This window comes from Aquarana catesbeiana, linkage group LG07, assembly GCF_042186555.1.
Source record: "Aquarana catesbeiana isolate 2022-GZ linkage group LG07, ASM4218655v1, whole genome shotgun sequence".
Lineage (NCBI taxonomy): Eukaryota > Metazoa > Chordata > Amphibia > Anura > Ranidae > Aquarana > Aquarana catesbeiana.
This window is the reverse complement of record NC_133330.1, coordinates 305,050,601-305,073,219: the sequence shown is the minus strand read 5'-3', so window position 1 is coordinate 305,073,219 and position 22,619 is coordinate 305,050,601. Positions and strand designations below refer to the sequence as shown.

At 37.8% G+C, this 22,619-nt stretch overlaps 1 protein-coding gene across 2 annotated transcripts in view; it reads right to left on the bottom strand.

Moving 5' to 3' along the window:
- LOC141103726 (vitellogenin-A2-like) overlaps positions 1-4,413 on the bottom strand; it is a 41,783-nt gene extending 37,370 nt beyond the window's left edge. For both annotated transcript variants that reach the window (XM_073593633.1, XM_073593634.1), the window contains exons 1-3: positions 4,283-4,413; positions 4,009-4,029; positions 698-849 (exon numbers count right to left, since the gene is read on the bottom strand). In XM_073593633.1, coding sequence (XP_073449734.1) covers positions 698-849; positions 4,009-4,029; positions 4,283-4,322 — 213 coding nt within the window. In that variant the 5' untranslated portion in view covers positions 4,323-4,413. The remainder of the gene's footprint in view (positions 1-697; positions 850-4,008; positions 4,030-4,282) is intronic.
- Between the last annotated feature and the right edge of the window lie 18,206 nt (positions 4,414-22,619).

Genomic DNA, 22,619 nt, shown 5'->3' with positions numbered 1-22,619 from the left:
TAGCATATCACCTATATTGTATGTGACCTTGTGATTTGACTCTACCCCTAGCATATCACCTATATTGTATGGGACCTTGTGATTTGACTCTACCCCTAGCATATCACCTATATTGTATGGGACCTTGTGATTTGACTCTACCCCTAGCATATCACCTATATTGTATGGGACCTTGTGATTTGACTCTACCCCTAGCATATCACCTATATTGTATGGGACCTTGTGATTTGACTCTACCCCTAGCATATCACCTATATTGTATGGGACCTTGTGATTTGAAGGTCCAAATAGCGCTCATTTTCACCAAGGGTTCATCACCATAAACTGTCCAGGAAAATGAATCGATCCTCCCCACAGAGGGTTCATCTCACTGTGCATTTACCTCCCAGGTAAGACAACACACTCCAATCAAATAGCAGAGAGAACCCACAGTGCTTTCTGTAACCGGCTCTTTTATTAATAAACAAGGTAATTACAGAAAATACATTGAGTTGATATTTGATTCGAGTTGCTATTTGATTTGAGTTTATTGTCATACCTGGGAGGCAAAGACGCAAGGTTAGGATTAAAAAAAAACAAAAAAAAATAGAGCACTTTCCGAAACATGCTATAAAAATCTACCCCATGCCTACAAAGGTAATTTATGTTGTGGCCCATAATATCCCCCAATTGCTTTAGATGAATTTGTTTTTATTACCTTCAGTAAGAATCTTTTTGGACCATGAGCCCTGATCTCCAGTTTAGCAATCAGATTAATTCCAGTACGGCCAAACTCATTTTCTGGAAGTCCGACCAAGGTAAAGGTCTCATAGTTGTACATTGTTATTTTATCCTGGCTGAATGTAGGATCTATGGAAGAAAGCATTTGTTGATTACGAGATGAAAGCAGGACTTGATAGGACACTCTATATATTTATTGCATTCTATATATTTATGAGGACGTTGCCTCTTTTACATGAAGTGTTAAGGTCAGAATGTATGTGAAGGTTCTCCGTTATGCAGGTCATGGTATAGTTAGTAAGTGCATTCAGTTCTGTTATGCTGACAACATTTTGCCACTTATCCAAGTAGTTCTAATGAAGTTCTTGGAACTGAGGAGGCTACTTGGAACAGTGGTGAAATGGTTTCAACATTACAGAAGAAGTCCGGGTTAAATGTGACTAAATTACAGCTATTAAAGCTTTTGTTACCCCAACACTTCATATTCCTGATATGTGCCTGCTGTAACATATACTTGTATGAGAAAGTATCCTGTTCTCTTTTTATTGCTTCCTTTGTGTGAGGCGCAAAAAATGTAGCGCTAGCAAAGTATGTGTACCAATAAAAAGTGCTCAAAAAGTTCCAAATATTGAAAAGGACAAATGTATATAAAATGAAAAAAATTTATAAAATCTCATAACTTGAATCCAAAGAGATTAGGTGAAAGTCCAATAACTTTGTGTGAAATCCCTGGTGTTTCTGCTAGTCCCTCTGCTTTCCTATTAAAAACTGACCACACTAAGCAGGAGAGCACACTGTGCTCAGTTCTCTAGCTGTGCTGGGAACTCAGCCTGCTCTCCTCCAATGATCAGCCTTATCCTGACACGCCCACCACTGCACAGCCATTCACTGGGAAGCTTAGTGTGCTGCCACTTCTCTTCCCCCCAGCTCTTATGCAGCTGAGAACAGAGACAATGTGATCACTTATATAATAAATTCTGTTTAATTGATTCATAAACGATATAGAGGATGGGATAAACAGCTCAATCTCAATATTTGCGTACAATACTAAGCTAAGCAGGGCAATAACATCTCCACAGGATGTGGAAACCTTACAAGAAGACCTAAATAAAATAATGGGGTGGGCAACTACATGGCAAATGAGGTTTAATGTTGAAAAATGTAAAGTAATGCATTTGGGTGCTAAAAAAACTAACGCAAGTTATTCGCTAGGGGGAGAACCTCTGGGGGAATCTATTATGGAAAAGGACCTGGGGGTCCTAGTAGATGATAGGCTCAGCAATGGCATGCAATGCCAAGCTGCTGCTAACAAAGCAAACAGAATATTCACATGCATCAAAACAGGGAATTAACTTCAGAGATAAAATGATAATTCTCCCGCTCTACAAGACTCTGGTCTGGCCGCATCTGGAGTATGCTGTCCAGTTCTGGGCACCAGTCCTCGGGAGGGATGTGCGGGACCTGGAGAGGGTCCAGAGAAGGGCAACAACGCTAATTAAGGGACTGGAGGATCTCAGCTATGGGGAAAGACTGCAAGCATTGAACTTATTCTCTCTGGAGAAGAGACGGATGAGAGGAGATATGATAGCAATGTACAAATACCGTACTGGTGACCCTAGCATAGGGAAAAAACTTTTCTGTGAAAGGAAATTTAAAAAGACACGCAGCCATTCACTGAAATTAGAAGAGAAGTGGTTTAACCGTGAACGGCATAGAGAGTTCTTTACTGTAAGAGCGGTAAGGATGTGGAATTCTCTTCCAAAAGCAGTGGTATCAGCAGAGAGCATTGATAGTTTCAAAAAGCGATCACAACATACAGGGATATACAATGTAATACTGACATAAACACACCACAGGTTGAACAGGATGGATTGGTGTCCTTTTTTCAACCTTACCAACTATATAATTATGTAACTTTGTAACTTATAAATAAGGAGAAAAAAACGTATTTATAATGTTTTTTTTAGTATCTTTACAAAAATGTTTTGCATTTCATATCTATTTTAAACTTTGGTGTTCTTTTTCAACCTTACCAACTATATAATTATGTAACTATGTAACTTATAAATAAAGGGAAAATAAAGGTATTTATAATGTTTTTTTATATCTATACAAAAATGTTTTGCATTTCATTTCTATTTTAAACTGAATGGGTTGTTTTAGGCTCCATGCACACTGGCTTAAAAATTGCTACTTCTACAGGAGTTTTGTGTTCTGCCGGTAGAAGTAGCTCAATGTTATCCTATGTGTCCATGAACATTAGGATGATTACAGGCATATTTTTTAGAGGCAGGACCCCTTCTCATTCGCGTTTCTGATTGGAGCTTACTGGCAGAAAAAAACACAAAACTCTCCTAAACTCTGTTCAAAAAACGTTCTATATGAGCTTTTTTTCTGCCAAGGGAACAGACTTTTTTTTAAGCCTGGCGTGCATGGCACGTAACAAGGTGATCGTTTACAATCACTTTAAGGACGGGGGATTGACATCACGAGTAATATAAGCTAAAATTGTTTAAGTTATGTTTAATTAAATATGTTGGGATGGGCATGTACTGCTCCTGCTGCAGTGAAAAATGTACAGATGGTACTGCAGGGCAAATAAGTTGTACCTAACATGTCTTTATTGTACATGTCCTAAAGTCCGATTCCCTTTCATGACAAATTTGATATTTTATCAAAGGGAATGAAGGAATGAATAATACTCTTTTGAATTTTTTTTTTTTAGCCTGTTTTGCTCTGTTATGCATTTACAGGCTTATAAAATTCCAGTTATTCCCATTAGAAAAATATTCCAGCTCTGCCGGTAGCTGAGATCTGCCGGTAGCTGGCAGTAGATTATTTGCACAGATAAAACATTTTTCAGGAAGAAAAATGATAAATAGAAAGTTTGTACATGTACAATATTTTAAATATTTTATGTTGCCCTGCATAGGAGTATAAAACAAAAGAGGCTGAAAAGTTCATTATGTGAAAAGTAAAATATCTAAAGCTAATATTCATCAGTCAATGTTATTTTAAATATGAGTGAGTTGAATAAGTTATTAGGTAAATTATAATTTGTAATTATGACTAGAGTTACACATTTTATTCATTTTATTGCTGGGATTATTGTATGCTAATAAAAAACTATATTTATTTGTACATTACAAATTTTATCAAGAAAAAATGTCTTTTGCTACATATATTTGCAATGTAATTAACAAAACCAGATTTTTAATGTTGGAATTCAATTAATTGATTGTACAGACAACTGAACTGTTGAAAAAAAAATGCAGTTTTTTTTTTTACCTATTTTGTCATTATCCGCGCCTGTTTAAAAAACAAAAAGAAATGGTGATGGTAAATACAATCTAAGAGAAAACATGTTTAAAAAGCAGTAACATATTTTATGTAAAAATAATTATATATACATATATATATATACACAGTATAGACACATATTAAAAAAAATAATACATCATTAAAATACATTTTTCTGAGAAAAATAATTTAAATAAAATTAAATGAATATATATTACAATAATAATTAATAATAAATAATTAACTAATACTGAAGACTGACCCGCTAGAGCGAGCACTATTGCTAGGATGATTCCCCTCATGATGATGGTGAATATTCTACTAAGGACATCCTTGGGTATTTATAGTGGAAGCTCTGGTAAACGATCTCTGGACACACCACTTTTGGCAAGCGATAGTGTGCTTATTGTTTTTGGCTAGCCAACTATTTCATAAATTATTACCCTTGCAAACAAATAAGGGCACCATCCTGCACATTAAATATCAAAAATACTGTAGAAAAGAAAAAAAATTAAATGTGTATCAATGCATATAAATAATTTGCATGATTTCTAAATGTTGTTTATTGTTTATGATCATTTTAGTTTATGATATTGTTTAGTTACCCTTTTTTGTGATAACATACAGGTTAAGTAAACTTTGTCCTGGTCACTGTGACATTTGGACAGCACAACTTACAAGTCAGATTAACTTTGCATCATCATCAGATCCAAGCAAATGGGCACGTATTTCATCCCAAAGGGAGATTAATGGTATATTTCAATTAAAATAATATTTTTTAATAAAGTATATAAATACACAATTATCCTAACATATCATTATTATTATGAAGGAATGTAGCAATGCAAAAAAGGAACAAGAATCGAATATATGTCTAAGCAAGATTAAAAGTTATTTTTTTAACTTATAAAGTTTAAAATGGTAGTTAACTCGTTAAGGGAAAAAAAAAATCCTCCTGCAAGGCAGTGTTATAATGTGATGATGTCACTCCTGCATTCCTGGGAGTACAACAGCAATACATTTATTTTATTTATTTTTATTTATTTATTTTACATATACATATAATACATATAAAATAACTTTTTAAATTGTTCACTATTATAAACAAGTAAAAAAATAATTACTGCTGGGGCCCCAGATCTCATTCCTTTCTATATCAGTTTAGTCTAAAAAGAAGAGTTAAGCACTAAACCAATGTCTATTAGCACATTAATCAGTTAGTAAAGTACATAAAACCTTGTGGGCGACAAAAAATGTGTTTTTACAATATCTGTCCTACTATTTAAAATTCTTGTGTGGACTGTACTCTTTCATTTTCGTTAATTAACATGTTGAAGGTAAAATCTTGTGGGTGTTCCAGCTGGGAAGAGGCAAGGAATCCTAAAACTACTCAAGCAGATCATTATTATTTAGATACTTATATAGTGCCGTTAATTTACACAACACTTTACATTGTACATTTACATCAGTCCCTACCCTCAAGGAGCTTACAATCTAAGGTCCCTAACTCACATTCATATACTAGGGCCAATTTAGACAGAAGCCAATTAACCTACCAGCATGTCTTTGGAGTGTGGGAGGAAACCGGAGTACCCAGAGGAAACCCACGCAGGCACAGGGAGAACATGCAAACTCCAGGCAGGTAGTGTCGTGGTTGGGATTCGAACCAGCGACCTTTTTTTACTGCTAGTGCTACCCACTACACCACTGTGCCGCCTGATCAGAGGAGATCTTCACTGGTAGACAGGTATAAAGGTATAAAAGAAGCACATAGGATGCAGGTTTAATAAAACTGATGTTATCATTAATAAAAACAACTTTCCACTCACAATGGTAGTTGATATCAAAGTGTATTCACAGGATGCCCCACAGGATGCCCCCTATGATGTAAAATGGTCGACCAGGCGCAAAGAGATAGACACATCTGTTCTGAGCTTCCTGTGGCTATCAAGCTGGAGATGCCGGCACTAATACACTGAACCCGCTCTAGAGAGGACACATGTAGCATTCAGCTGCAGCAGTTTATGTGAGCAGACTTAATAAATAAGAAAGAACATGAAATCGTTCCAAAGATAGACAATAACCCCATTGATGAGTGATATATTAAAAACATAACATGTTCGATGAATAAACAATTCATAAAAATCCTCTTCACCTCAAACTAATTATAGTATTTTCTTAAATATTTCACCACTTCAATACCAGGCACTTAGACACCCTCCTGCCAATTTTCAGCTTTTAGCGCTGTGGCAATTTGAATGACAATTGCACGGTCATACAACACTGTACCCAAACAAAATTTTTTATCATTTTGTTCCCACAAATAGAGCTTTCTTTTGGTGGTATTTGATCACCTCTGTGGTTTTTATTATTTGCACAACAAATAAAAAAAGACCGAAAATTTTGAAAAAAAAAAGTTTTTCTTTGTTTCTGTTAAAAATTTTTGTAAATAAGTAAGTTTTATTCTTCAATGATGGGCACTGATATGGCTGAACTGACGATCACTGATAAGGCGGCACTGATGGGCACCGATGAGGTGGCACCAATGAGGTGGCACTGACGGGCACTGATGATGGGCACTGATAGGTGGCACTGATGGGCACTGATAGGTGGCACTGATGGGCACTAATAGGTGGCACTGGTATGCGGCACTGATGGGCACTCATAGGTGGCACTGATGGGCACTCATAGGCGGCGCTGATGAGCACTCGTAGGTGGATTTGATAGGTACTTATGGGTGGCACTGATGGGTACTTATGGGTGGCACTGATAGGTGGCACGAATGGGCACTGATGGGCACTGATAGGTGGGCACTGATGGGCACGGATGGGCACTGAGAGGTGGCACCAATGAACACTGAGTGGTGGCACTGATGACACTGATGGGTGGCATTGCTGGGCATTACTGTTATATAATGGTGCCAGTCAGTGCCCATTTGTGAGAAGTTCTTACACTGATTACAGGTCTTGTAACACAATCTGTGAATGTGGAAGAGAGGACAGGCATCCCTGCAGTGGAGATTTCTCCAGGTTCAAGCTGCCTACACAATCTGGGACATCCTTTGTTACAGAGGCATAATTTTTCTTTCCACATACCCTCTTAATGAGGTCAAGTGCCTACTTCAGCTTTACAAGTAACGTCTTTGCCCGCCTGATTTGTATCCTGGTTGTTTGCTGTGAGGACCTACCTGGTGGCCCCCGGAGATCCATGCAGATTCCAGCCTAGAGGATTCGAGTGACGGGACGTCCCTTTCCACGCCCTGGATGGCACACTGCTCATGCGATTCCCTGTCGTTGACATGGGAATCCATGGGATCTGGTAAGAGTTTTTCTACACACCATACCATTATTGCCTCATCTTGCTGTTATGGTCCGGTTTCTGTGAAGTTCAATTTGGGACAATCATTTGAACACCACCAGACTTCGGAGTATATTCACCTTCCTGTGTTGCGGGACATTATAATTCACTTAGTATTATTTGTCATTGACTTTATGCTTATCACAGGCCATCAGGCTGATGCTTCTCCAATTTTATCTATACATTTTCTCTGAAGTACAAATTAGAAATAGATTGTTTTTGATCACTTACACACACATTATGCGCTACATTTTTTATTTTATGTAAAAAAAAACTCCCTGAACCTGCCACTTCCTGTATCCCCTCTCTGTTCTGACCACGAAAATCAGGGCTGCTGAGCTTTGACCACCGTGGTCAGAGTGTGTCCCTCCATCATACGCGGCTGCTTTACAGCTTCGAGACAGGGCTTCTGTGGGAGGCCACGTGATCTCCCTGGCTGACATCATGTATTGAAGCTGTAAAGCAGCTGCGAGTCACGTGACCGGCCTGAAGAAAGCTCTAAACAGGTATTTACAACTCTCGTTTTTAGAAATGGCTTACATAGTGTGGTATGCCAGGCTCTAATAGAGGGTCTGGCAGTGTTTTTAAATTAAACTTAACAAACACTTTAATGTGAAAATCCAAAAAGTCTTGAGTTACATGGGGGAACAGACTCTATGATCCAAACTTTAAGGCCTTTCAACTAGATTTTTTGTGCTTAAGGGCATATATAAATAAACAATTCATAAAAATCCCCTTTGCCTCAGACTAATTATAGTATAGTGCTAACTTCCAATCCTTTGTTGAGACCCATGAGATATTAGGTATTTAATGTGAAGATTCAAAAAGTCTCATGGTGACATAATCTGTGGAACCTTTTGGTTGTGGAGTTACATGGGGGGAACAGACTCTATGATCCAAACTTTAAGGCCTTCGGCGGATTTTTCGTGCTTAAGGGCAAAATGTCTCGGAACGCTATGATTGAGGCTCCACTGCTTGAGGAGTCTCCAGTGATCCCCAAATCTGTACCCAAGTGTTCTGATGGTCCTTCCTATGTACAGAAGACCACAAGGGCAAGAGAAGCAGTATATCACAAACTTGGTGGAGCAGTTATAGAAAGTTTCTTTGTCCATGTTGGATATACTTGCATGTCATGCACTTCTGCTTCCTGCACTGGATACCAACAAGATTTCAATGCATTGTGGTGGGTATACCATAAGTCAGCCATAGAACAGCTAAACATTCTAGAAAATTGTCAGTCTTCTTTTCTAGTCCAAAAATGAGTGTGTCTTGAAAAACAAAACACAGGACTCTGTCCTGTTGCCATGGTAACAGATTAAATGACTTACAGAGACACCCATTCTAAGGCTTCAAAGAGAACTAAAAAGAATAATAAACTGACGAGCGGGACAACCTTGTGGACCATACCTCTACCTTTCAAACCTTTTTTTTCTTTCTCTTTCCTTTTCTCCACCTTACGATTAAAGCTCATTATCAGAATTTATTTGACCTATATACACTCTACTTGTAAACAATATGTATAGTAGGTATAAATAATTTAAATACCTACAAAAGTAACTAAGGAAATGATATATATCTTTAATTTAGGTTTACGTGAACCCAATGTTTAATATTTGAAATTTCATGATATTTACCTATATAAACCCTACTGTAAAACAATGAGCTTACTTTATAGATCCTTGTAAACTTACTTTATGTATCTTTATAACATTGTATACTCAAAAAACTTCTTTTGACAAGGAAAAACAAAACACAGAAATTTGGGGACAATCTGGTCTAAACAAAAATAGGGTAGGTGAAAAGGGATTTGGAGGATTACAAACAAGGACACATATTCTCCTGGAAAACATAAAAATAGCTCCAAATACAGTACCTAGATCCCTCCACCACTCATGAGTCTAAAACGAGTGCCCATTTTCAATATTGGGAGTATGTGGAAGTATAAAGCATCTCCTGAGGGAAAAAAAAAAGAGCTATGAGAAGACTTAATTTTGTCCCAAGCTACAGACAAACTATAGCATTTACTCTATTTAAAGACATGAATGGGTTCGTCGTAGTCTCACAGTCAAGAGATTTTACAACATGAAATCTAGTCCCCACACAGAGAAGGGCATCAGACTCCCAAAGTGGAGAATGTCTAGTTCAAGTGATATGACAATGAAAGGAGGGTCTCCTCTTTGACAATGAAATAACCATAAATGATTTTATCCCTAAAGCTAACACTTCCATTAAAGACACAACTTTTAAAATCTATATTTTACCTCACAAAAGCTAAAAGGCCATTCCAGTAAACTTTCTATCATGTCACATATTCATAACTGTTAAATTTGTGCGACACAGGACATGGCAGCATGACCCAATGCTTTACCCACAAATTTATTTAGGCCAGGACCTTAAAAACATTAACAGGCTATTTGGACATAATTATCAAACAAGCGAATAAGGGTGGTATTATCATAGTACAACATTGCACAGATTACATACAGGAAGCCCGGCGGTTGTTGTCTGATATCTAAATTTATGTTAAACTTGCCTAAAAATCCACTAAATTCCTATAATTGAAATCTCTCATGTATGTTGTTGTTACATAAATGAGTCAGCCTTTTCATGTAGGGATTTTTTCTAAAGTACCCTATTTTTTATCATTGATCTATAATGCAGTACATACAGATTCTACAAATCAACTGGGGGAGACCAATCAAAGTATACATGGACAGTTTGCCTAACCATTTATCACAACCCCTGGTGATATCACTTTTCCACTATATATGTGATTCTTTACACCTCTTAAATACCTTTAAAAAACCTACACTTGAAACTCTTCATACATTTGGTTCTCTGTTGATGTAAGCTCCATATATACATCAAACCCTCACAATATAGGTTGATGTGCATTAAATCTTTTCCTGTTTACAAGTTCTGACCTTGATCCAAAACAGGCCCAATTTATTTTAAGCAGTACTAAGTTCTGTCTGGAATGTTAATTATTTCATATTTGATAATGAATATTATCTATTAATCATAGGCACAGCTATGGGCACAAGCTTCACACCCAGCTATGCCAACCTCACTATGGAGTATTGGGAACATAACTACCGGTATATATGGAGCAATAATTATTTTGCTTCTCAAATAATATTTTTGGGTTGTTATATAGACAATATTTAATAACACGCAGCGCATGATAAAAGTCAGCATGACAAAAATATAGAATATAAAAAAAAGTCCTTTGAAAAAACAGCCGGCAGAAAGAGTATCCCAGCACCAGCCTCAGTGTAACAGATGGAACCACACACCACCACAGTGATCAGGCAATTCCCCCTACTGAAAGGAGTAGACCCTCAAATTATAGAGAGGTCAAACTCGCTGAGTAGGCATTAGATGGAACTGTCAATCCAAGGGGGCTGTGACCACTTCACATGGAAAACTCCAGCAGTTTTTATATATAGATTATATATAGATCTATATATATATATATATATATATATATATATATATATAATATATAAAATGGTTGGGGGTTCTAAGTAATGTTCTGTATTAGTCATGACTGTGACAGACACATACAATTTCTATTCAAGCACATATTTCCCTTTCAGGAACTCTTCAACGAGATGCTGCCTTTTTAAAACAGCAATGCCTTCACCATTATTTTTGCTGATTTTTTTGTAAATAATCTGTTAGACTCTTGTCAGAAGAATCTTTTTCCACTCCAAAAAGTACAAAGGCTGTACCCTCCACTGATCTCCTGTACAGATAATTAGCATAAATGTGAAATTATTCATCTTTTAAGAGGAAATACTTTTAATTTGGCTTAATGTTTATTTCAAATCTTGGCAAGACATATTCAACAAGGCAGCATCTTGTGGAAGAGTTCCCAAAAGAGAAAGATGTGCTGGAATGGAAATTGTATGTGTCTGTCACAGTCATCAATGATACATAAAATTACTTTGAACCCCCAAACATTATATATAGATTATCTCACAAAACTGAGTACACCTCTAACATTTTTCAGAATATTTTTTTTTTATATATTTTTCATGTGACAACACTGAAGAAATTACACTTTGCTACAATGTAAAGTAGTGAGTGTACAGATGGTATGACTGTGTAAATTTGCTGTCCCCTCAAAATAAATCAACAGAAAGCCATTAATGTCTAAACCGCTGGCAACAAAAGTGAGTACACCCCTAAGTGAAAATGTTCAAATTGGGCCCAATTGGGTTATGTGACTCGTTAGTGTTACAAGGTCTCAGGTGTGAATGGGGAGCAGGTGTGTTAAATTTGGTGTTATCACTCTCGCTCTCTCATACTGGTCACTGGAAGTTTAACATGGCACCTCGAGGCAAAGAACTCTCTGAGGATCTAAAAAAAAAGAATTGTTGCTCTACATAAAGATAGAAAAGGGAGAAAGAAACTGCGCTCTGGTGAATAAATAAAGTAAACACATATGTACCCAAACCCTAAGGGTAATAGTGAAATGACTTATAAAAACTGTGAACCAGTGATTCTCCTGTACAACATAAACACAGTGTATAAAAATAAATAAAAATTAGAATCGCGCTAGGTATATAAGATAATTATACACACATACAGAGCTTATATAACTTCAGATCTCATTGTACCATCCTCAGCTGAAGCGTAAAAAAGAGCTGCATGAATGCAGATGCCATCTGAACAAAATGAAGCTAATGTCAATCTTCTTTGACTCCTACACCTTCATCCACCAGAGGAGAACCAGGGTGGTTCCATTATTTCATTAATTGACATTGTAATAAAGTGGCATTTCTTCAGTGTTGTTACATGAAAATATATAATAAAATATTTACAAAAATCGGAGGGGTGTACTCACTTTTGTGAGATATGTATGTACTCACACAGTATATAAAACCACTGGAGTTTTCCATGTGAAGTGGTTACAGCCCCTTTGGATTGACGGTTTCATCTGATGCCTACTCAGCAAGTTTGACCTCTCTATAATTTGAGGGTCTACTCCTTTCGGTAAGGGGAATTGCTTGATCACAGTGGTGATGTGTGGTTTCATCTGTCACATTGAGGCTGGTGCTGGGATATTCTTTCTTCCGGCTGATTCTTCAAAGGACATTTTTCTTTATTCTATATTTTTGTCATACAGACTTATATCAAGCACTGCATGTTATTATGGTTTAATTGTAATCAACGAATGTGATGCTAGCTGTTGATGTATATTTTATGCAAGTATTTGCATGGATAGTTTCCATATTTTAGATTATATAGACAATATTGTTATCATATAGGATGGGCATCTTTCTTCTGTGCTTTGCTTTGTCGAGTACTGTAACAGCAATAACTTGGGACTCACCTCTGCCTATGTTTGTGACTTTTCCTTATTGCTTTTTTTTAGATTTGGAATTGGGACACAGAGAGGGAAAAGTTATATCCAAAAACCATTTCAAGCCCACATTTGGTAATTCATACCTACATACCCAGAGCTCTCACCACCCCAAATAAAAGAACAATATCCCTAGGATCCAATTTTGTAGGCTTGTAGGCTCAGAAAAAAACTAGACACTTTATTATTATTATTATTATTATTATTATACAGGATTTATATAGTGCCAACAGTTTACGCAGCGCTTTACAATATAAAAGGGAGACAATACAGTTATAATACAATACAATACAATACAATAGGATTAAGAGGGCCCTGCTCAGAAGAGCTTACAATCTAATAGGGTGGGGCAGGTGGTACAAAAGGTTGTAACTGTGGGGAATGAGCTGGTGGAAGTGGTAGGAGATGAGTTTTAAGGGATTGCCTGAAGGTAGCAAGAGTAGGGGATAGCCGGATAGATGGAGGTAGTGGGTTCCAGAGGATGGGAGAGGCTCTGGAGAAATCCTGGAGACGAGCATGGGAGGAGGATATGAGAGAGCTTGAAAGCAGGAGGTCTTGAGAAGAGCGGAGAGGTCGATTTGGGTGATATTTGGAGACAAGATTAGTGATGTAGCTTGGGGCAGAGTTGTGAATGGCTTTGTATGTTGTGGTTAGAATTTTGAATTTAATTCGCTGGGTGATTGGGAGCCAGTGTAGGGATTGAAGTAGAGGGTTGGCAGACACTGAGCGGTTGGTAAGGTGGATAAGTCTGGCAGCAGCATTCATGATAGACTGAAGAGGGGATAGCCTATGGAGAGGTAAGCCAATGAGAAGGGAGTTGCAATAGTCAAGGCGAGAGATAACAAGGGAGTGAATGAGGAGCTTGGTGGTTTCATCTGTTAAAAAAGGGCGAATTTTAGAGATGTTACGGAGGTGAATAGTATAGACTGCATGATTAAATGGGATACAATTCTAGAAACTATGAACACTGAGGAAAAATGGGAGAGCTTTAGGAACATATTCAACAATGGCATTAGCTGATGTATTCCAATGGGCAATAAATATATACGAGTTAAGGATAAACCTTGGTGGCTTAATTTTAATGTAAAAAGGCATATAAAAGAAATTAAAAATGGCCTTTAATAGATATAAGGCCGAAGGATCGTTGGCATGCCAACACTACAAAGAGTGCAATCAGGAAAGCTAAAGGTAAGGGCATATTGGCCCTATAATGGATGATCTGGGGAAGCTGGTTAAAAATGATAAGGAGAAAGCAACTGTACTAAATGTATGCTTCGTTTCAGTATTTACAAAGGAAAAGGAGGTGTACAGTAATCAGGACTGGGTCGTTAGTAACACAGCACAGAAAATACCCTTGTGGCTAACAGAAGACAGTATGCAAAAAAGGCTTGAAAAACTTAACACAAATAAATCACCAGAACCAGATGGCTTACACTCAAGAGTCCACCCAAGAGTCCTCAAGAACTTAGCCTCAATATAGCCAGACCGTTATTCCTACTTTTTATGAACAGTTTAGTAACTAGAATGGAACCAGCTGATTGGCCAAAAGACAACTTGGCAACAATATTTAAAAAGGGCCAAGATATATCTAGTAACTACAGGCCAGTCAGTCTAACATCGATTGTATGCAAACTATTGGAGGAGTTGATAAGGGACTATATCTAATATCTTGCTCTTGAAAACGGTATTATTAGTAGTAATCAGCATGGATTTATATAGGATTATTTTTGCTAGAACTGTTAACATTCTATGAAGAAATTAACTGTCATCTAGATACAGGAAGGCCTGTGGTCATGGTGCAACTATATTTTGTAAAATCAGTCAATACAGTTCTCCATAAACACTTGATTTACAAATTGAGGTCTGTTGCCATGGACAAGAGTATATGTACCTGGATAGAAAACTGGTTACAGGGGCACATCCAAAGAGTGGTGACAAATAGCATGCCCTTAGAATGGTCTGGAATTGTAAGTGGGGTACCCCAATTCTCTTTCCTAGGACCAATTCTATTTAATTTATTCATAAATGATATAGAGGTTGGTATAGATAGCTCAATCTCAGTGATACAAAGCTAAGTAGGGCAATAATTTCACAGCTGGTTACAGAAACTTTACATGAAGATCTCAATTAAATAAAGGGATGGACAACTACATTGCAGATGTGGTTTAATATTAAAAATGTGTAGTAATGCTATTGGGTGCTAAGAATATGAAAGATACTTCCTGGGGGAGGATCTTTGGGGGAATCCAGGATGGAAAAGGACCTGGGAGTCCTAGTAGATCACAGGCTCAGCAATATTATGCAATGTCAAGCTGCAGCAAGCAAAGCTAGCAGAATATTGTCATACATTTACAAGGGGACCTACTCAAGAGATACAGTGGGACTATAATTCTATCACTTTACAAAACTCTTTTATGGCCACATCTTGAGTATGCCATCCAGTTCTGGTCACCAATCCTTAGGATGGATGTGCTGGAACTGAAGAGTGTCCATAGTAGGGCAACAAAGCTAATAAGGGGGCTGGAGGACCTCAGTTACGAGGAATGATTACACTTAAGAGGAGATATGGTAGCGATATACAAATATCTCAATGGGGATTCTAGCATAGGGAGAAAAAGATTCAGTCTCAGGGAGCTTAGAAAGGCACGCAGCCACTCAATGAAATTGGAGGAGAACCGGTATAACCTTAAACTGTGTAAAGGTTACTGTGTAAAGGGTACTGTCAGAGCAGTATAGATGAAGAGCTCCCCTTCCACAATTGGTGGCGCCAGGGGGGGAAGTGTCGATCATTTAAAAAAACTCTTAGATGGACACCTTGATGAAAGCTATATACAGGGATATGGGAAATGGTTTTGACATAAACAAACCCACACAAGTTGAACAGGATGGATTATGTAACAATGTGATTTAAACTCAGACACTATAAACTACAGGGAGATTTTGTGGCGGAAGCTTTCACTACTTACCTTGAGACACACTCAACCCTCATAAAGACAGGAGATTCTTCCATTTATTATGTAAAATTTATCACACAGTTCCACTCCAAAATTAGAAATATGGACATACTGAAAAAGAACTGACCAGTTCTGCTCCAGCATCCTAATTTGGCTCCAGCATTACTCTCAAAACCAAAATTTGTTTACCAAAAGTCAGAAAAATCAAAACCAATAAGATTACTTTCTGACACAGTCATGTTGGTACCTTCCAGTACAAGAAAAGGAAATGCATGACACGCAAGTATATCCAATGCAAACAAAGGATGTTTTCTGACTGATGGGGCATAAAATATCCCATACAAGTTTTCTATACCTGCTTCACCAAGTTTGTGATGTACTGGTTGTCTTGCCTTTTTGGTCTCCTGTATGTAGGAATAACGATCAGACCACTTAGGTGCAGATTTGAGGAGCATTGGAGGCTCATCAAGCAGGGGAGCCTCAATTTTAGCTTCCTGAAACATTTTACCCTAAAGTACAAAAAATCTACCAAAGGTTTTTAAGTTTGGATTATAGATTACGTTCCCCCGTGTACAGTGCATTGAAAAAGTATTCAAACCCCCTTGAAATTTTCCACATTTTGTCATGTTACAACCAAAAACGTAAATGTATTTTATTGGGATTTTATGTGATAGACCAACACAAGGTGACACGTAATTGTGAAGTGGAAAGAAAATGATAAATGGTTTTCCAGTTTTTTTACAAATAAATATGTGAAAAGCGTGGAATGCATTTGTATTCAGCTCCCTTTACTCTGATACCCCTAATTAAAATCTAGTGGAACCAATTAGCTTCAGAAGTCACCTAATTAGTAAATAGAGTCCACCTGTGTGTAATTTAATCTCAGTATAAATACAGCTGTTCTGTGAAGCCCTCAGAGGTTTGTTAGAGAACCTTAGTGAATAAACAACATAATGAAGGCCAAGGAACACACCAGACAGGTCAGGGATAAAGCTGTGGAGAATTTTAAAGCAGGGTTAGGTAATAAAAAAATATTTCAAGCTTTGAACATCTCATGAAGCGCTGTTCAATCCATCATCCAAAAATGGAAAGTGTATGGCACAACTGCAAACCTACCAAGACATGGCTGTCCACCTAATCTGACAGGCCAGGTAAGGAGAGCATTAATCAGAGAAGCAACCAAGAGGCCCATGGTAACTCTGGAGGAGCTGCAGAGATCCACAGCTCAGGTGGGAGAATCTGTCCACAGGACAACTATTAGTCAAGCACTCCACAAATCTGGCCTTTCTGAAAGAGTGGCAAGAAGAAAGACATTGTTGAAAGAAATCCATAAAAAGTTCAGTTTGCAGTTTGCGAGAAGCCATGTGGAGGACACAGCAAACATGTGGAAGAAGGTGCTCTGGTGAGATGAGACTAAAGTTTAACCTTTTGGCCTAAAAGCAAAATGCTATGTGTGGCAGAAAACTAACACTGCACATCACCCAGAATGCACCATCCCCACCATGAAACATGGTGGTGGCAACATCCTGCTGCGTGAATGTTTTTTTCTCAACAGGGACAGAGAAGCTGGTCAGAGTTGATGGGAAGATGGACGGAGCCAAATACAGGGCAATCTTATGCCGCGTACACACGATCGGAAATTCGGCCAGCAAAAGACCGATGAGAGCTTTTGGTCGGAAAATGCGACCGTGTGTATGCTCCATCGGACTTTTGCTGGCGAATTCCCGCCAGCAAAAGATTGAGAGCAGGTTCTCAATTTTTCGGTCGGAAAAAGTTTCCATCGGAAATTCCAATCATCTGTACCAATTCCGACGTGCAAAATTCCTACACATGCTCGGAAGCATTGAACTTCATTTTCTCGGCTCATCGTAGTGTTGTACGTCACCTCGTTCTTGACGGTCGAAAGTTCAGTGAACTTTTGTGTGACCGTGTGTATGCAAGCCAAGCTTGAGCGGAATTCCGCTCGCGTGTACGGGGCATTAGAAGAAAATCTGCAAAAGACTTGAGAGTCCTTTATTTGTAAAACATTTTGAAAACCATCTGTCATTTTCCTTCCACTTCACAATTATGTGCCACTTTGTGTTGGTCTATCACATAAAATCCCAATAAAATACATTTACGTTTTTGGTTGTAACATGACAAAATGTGGAAAATTTCAAGGGGTATGAATACTTTTTCAAGGCACTGTACACGGGGGAACATAATCTATGATCCAAACTTAAAAACCTGGTAGATTTTTTGTACTTTAGGGTCAAATGTTTCAGGAAACTAAGATTGAGGCTCCCCTGCTTGATGAGCCTCCAATGCTCCTCAAATCTGCACCTAAGTGGTCTGATGGTTATTCCTACATTCACCTTCCAGCAAGACAACGACCCTAAACATACGGCCAGAGCTACAATGGAATGGTTTACATCAAAGCATATTCATGTGTTAGAATGTCCCGTCAAAGTCCAGACCTAAATCCAATTGAGAATCTGTGGCAAGACTTGAAAATTGCTGTTCACAGACGCTCTCCATCCAATCTGACAGAGCTTGAGCTATTTTGCAAAGAAAAATGGGCAAAAATGTCACTCTCTAGATGTGCAAATCTGGTAGAGACATCCCCAAAAAGACTTACAGCTGTAATTGCAGTGAAAGGAGGTTCTACAAAGTATTGACTCAGGGGGGCTGAATACAAATGTACACCACACTTTTCACACATTTATTTGTAAAACATTTTGAAAACCATCTGTCATTTTCCTTCCACTTCACAATTATGTGCCACTTTCAAGAGGTATGAATACTTTTTCAAGGCACTGTACACGGGGGAACATAATCTATGCACTGTAATTTCACAGCCAAAAGGTTCCACAGGTTATGTCACTTTAAAACTTTTTGGATTTTCATGTTAATACATTTTCTCCTCTGGGTATCAAAAAGGATGTCAAAATTAGCACTATGCTATAATTAGTTTGAGGCAAAGGGGAGTATTACAAATTGTTGTTGTCTATTTTAATCAGTTCTTAACAGCTCCCTCTTCCAATTACTGTGGTTAGTGTTTATCTTTGTAATGGGTTCATGTTCATAATCTTTATGATTGATTAAGATGAAGGGGGGGGGGGGCTATACTAAAACTGGAGAGTGCAAAATCTGGTAAAGCTGTGCATAGAAACCAGTTTTCACTTTTTTTGTTTTTTTGTTTTTGTCAAAGCTTAATTGAACAAGTTGAAGTTAGAAGCTGATTGGCTACCATGCACAGCTGCACCAGATTTTGAGTGTTTTCGTTTTTGTAAATTTCCCCCAAAATGTTTCTTCCTTTTGTTTGATATTATTGCTTTACTCATAGGTGTGCGCAGCCTATTGTATTAGGGTGTGCACCCTAAAGCTCAAGCACACATGTGTGTCTACATACCCTGTTTCCCCGAAAATAAGACCTAGCGTGATGGCTGCAATATAAGCCCTATCCCCCAAATAAGCCCTAGTTAAAGTCCTTGTAGGTCTTATTTTCAGGGTAGGGCTTATTTTGGGGGAAACGGGGTAGGGCTTATTTGGGGGGGGAAGGCTTATATTGCAGCCATCACTGACAATCACGCTAGGTCTTATTTTCGGGGAAACAGGGTATATATGACTCAGACAGGGAGATCAGTATTTCTCTTATGGCAGAGCTGGTAAGATGGAGACCTTTCCCATCTCCCTGCTGGCACACAGAGCTATATTGCTAATGTGCATGGGGTGATTAGGGTGTGCTTAGGCACACCCAGCACACCCTGTCCGCACACCTATGGCTTTACTGGCATGACGCTCTCCCTATTGGCCATAGCATGGATGGGTATGACTTAGGGGTATACTCACTTTTGTTGCCAGTGGTTTAGACAGTATGAGAGAGTGAGAGCGATAACACCAAATTTAACACACCTGCTCCCCAATCACACCTGAGACCTTGTAACATTAACGAGTCACATGACACCGGGGAGGGAAAATGGCTAATTGGGCTCAATTTGGACATTTTCACCTAGCAGTGTACTCACTTTTGTTGCCAGCGGTTTAGACATTAATGGCTGTGTGTTGAGTTATTTTGAAGGGACAGCAAATTTACACTGTTATACAAGTTGTACACTCACTACTTTACATTGTAGCAAAGTGTCATTTCTTCAGTGTTGTCACATGAAAAGATAGAATAAAATATTTACAAAAATGTGAGGGGTGTACTCACTTTTGTGAGATACTGTATCTTACATCCCCCTCTTTTTTGTGCATTCCATTCCATTGGTTCATTTTTCTTTTTATTCTTAAACAACTCCTTTTTGTTCCTATCCTGTTAATAGGGCATATGTTTGCCCAAATGTAGATCCAGTATGTGAAAAGTGGTCTATAATATGTGATTTTTTAAAAATACCAAAATTGGTTTTGACACCAGGGACCCAGGAGCGTCTCTCCCTGATGCTATTTAATTCCACCTGTCAGCTCCATCCCAAGGCATACTTTCTAAAATATTGTCCCAGTACAAGTATGTCTATCAGGAGTTCTCACTTCAGCCTGATTTTATTTGCTGCACACCAGTTCCAAGTCAATGACTAAGAAAAAGTGATCAAGCCAGTCAGTCAGCATTATAGCCAGATAAGTTGCATTTCCAGGAGGTTGTCATTATTAGTAACTTCAGATTTCCTTTAACAATTCAAATCAAGTTGCTGATTTTACACAACAGTTACAGTGTTTTCATAAGTCATCTGTTAGTTTAGAAATATAAACTTTTTCATTTTTCAAAATTCTAATATATTATAAAGAAAGAGGAAACCAGAATATTGCCGGAGAATTAATGTCTTGGGACTTGAATAGTCCCGTGTTTAAGCAGCAGGTTTGAAACAATACCATTGAATTATAAAGAATAATCAATAGGAATATGCACCAGAGTTTGCTGACCGAAATGTATCGTAAATCTAAGTTTAACTCTACCTGTAAATTGTAAAAAAAAAAACACATACCTTAAAAAACAGTCCAGCAATAATTAAAATAAAGAAGTAAATCTAAATGTGAAAAAATGTTATCATATGTACATGTAAATTTTCTGAAATCGAAAAGTTGACTTTTTCTAAATCACAAAATTACAAATATAAAATGTAGAAGAGGGCCATCTAGGGGTTACATTTCCAAATTTCATGCAAAACAGCAGCAGCAAGAAAATGAACTTGAAACATATGAAAACCTATAAATATAATAGTTACATTTTTTGTATCACTATTGCTTAGTACAACTACAAACAGCCACAAAGTAAAACTTAAAAGTATCTATTTAAGTATTTTTATACCATGCAAAAATAAAAACTATTATATATTTTGAAAAATTGTTTATTGTGATAAATTAAAAAATGGAACGAGAGTGCCCTTAGCCTTTATAGAGTGCCCTTAGGCTGCATTCACATCTGAGTTTATCGTTTTCAGGCATTTATTAGGGTGTTTTTTCTGGCGTTTTTGCAGCGTTTTTGTACAGGTGTTTTGAGGTCCAAAAGTCACCAATGTAAAAAGAAGTAAAATGCCTGTAATCTGCCTAAACAGAAGCTCCTGTACTTTTTTGAGCTTCAGGCGACAGAACGCTCAGATGTGAACAGGGGCCATTTAAATGAATGGGATTTTGCTTGTTGGGCTTTTTGGATTTTTGAGATGAGCGTTTTACGAGCTGAAAACGCTCAGGTGTGAATGCAGCCTTATGCCTCGTACACATGATCGGACATTCCGACAACAAAATCCATGGATTTTTTTCTGGCGGATGTTGGCTAAAACTTGGTCACACAAATCTTGTTGGAAATTTTGAATGTCAAGAACGCGGTGACGTACAACACGTGTGACGAGACGAGAAAAATGAAGGTCAATAGCCAGTGCTGCTCTTCTGCTTGATTCCGAGCCTGCGTGGAACTTTGTGCGTTGGAATTGTGTACACGATCGGAATTTACGACAACGGATTTTGTTGTCGGAAAATTTGAGATCCAGCTCTCAAATTTTGTGTGACAGAAATTCCAATAGAAAATATCCGATGGAGCCCACACATGGTCAGAATTTCCGACAAAAGGCTCTCATCGAACATTTTCCGTCGGAAAATCTGACCGTGTGTACAAGGCATTAGAGGTAGTATTTTCCAAGGATACATTGATATAATCTTTTTGGTCTTCCATTACTCAAAAACAGAAATTGCCTCAAACTGTATTATCATCTTTATTGTAGTTTTGTTTTCTTTTGTTTTGAAGGGAAGTTGAACTAAATTACTGTACTTATCTGTATTTAAATTATTTTATACAGTTTACATTATGTTCTGTTTCTTTACATTCCTGACATTTCATCTTCTTTATTGTAACTATTTTGCATTTTATTTTTTTCTTAACTTTAATGTTCAAAATATCAAATATAGAATTATTTACTTTAATTGACCTAACCATTTTTACAGTAAAACAAGATACCACATTTTTTCTGTTAATGTGTCTGAGACATAGCTTTTGCAAGCTTTATATGATTTCAAGTTTATTTTTTTTTTACTTTTAGGACATTATTATTATTATTATTATATACTAATGATAATAGGTCATTACATGGTCTAGAGAATTGGTATAACATATTAAAACGGAGGTCCATCCAAAAAAAAAAAAAAGCCAACAGCTACACATACTGCAGCTGCTGACTTTTAATAATAAGACACTTACCTGTCCTGGAGTCCAGCCATGTCAGCGGTCGGGTGCTGCCGCCGCCATTGCGCATAAGGGAACCCGGCAGTGTAGCCTTACGGCTTCAGGCCGGGAACCCTACTGTGCATGCGCGAGACCTTGCTCCTCTCTTCTACTGGCCCGGTGACAAGGGGAGGAGGGAGCCCCGTGGTGACGTCATGGGCCGCGGTGCGGACTCCCGGAAGTGGGAACAGGATACCTGTCAAAGACAGGTATCCTATCCCCCCTC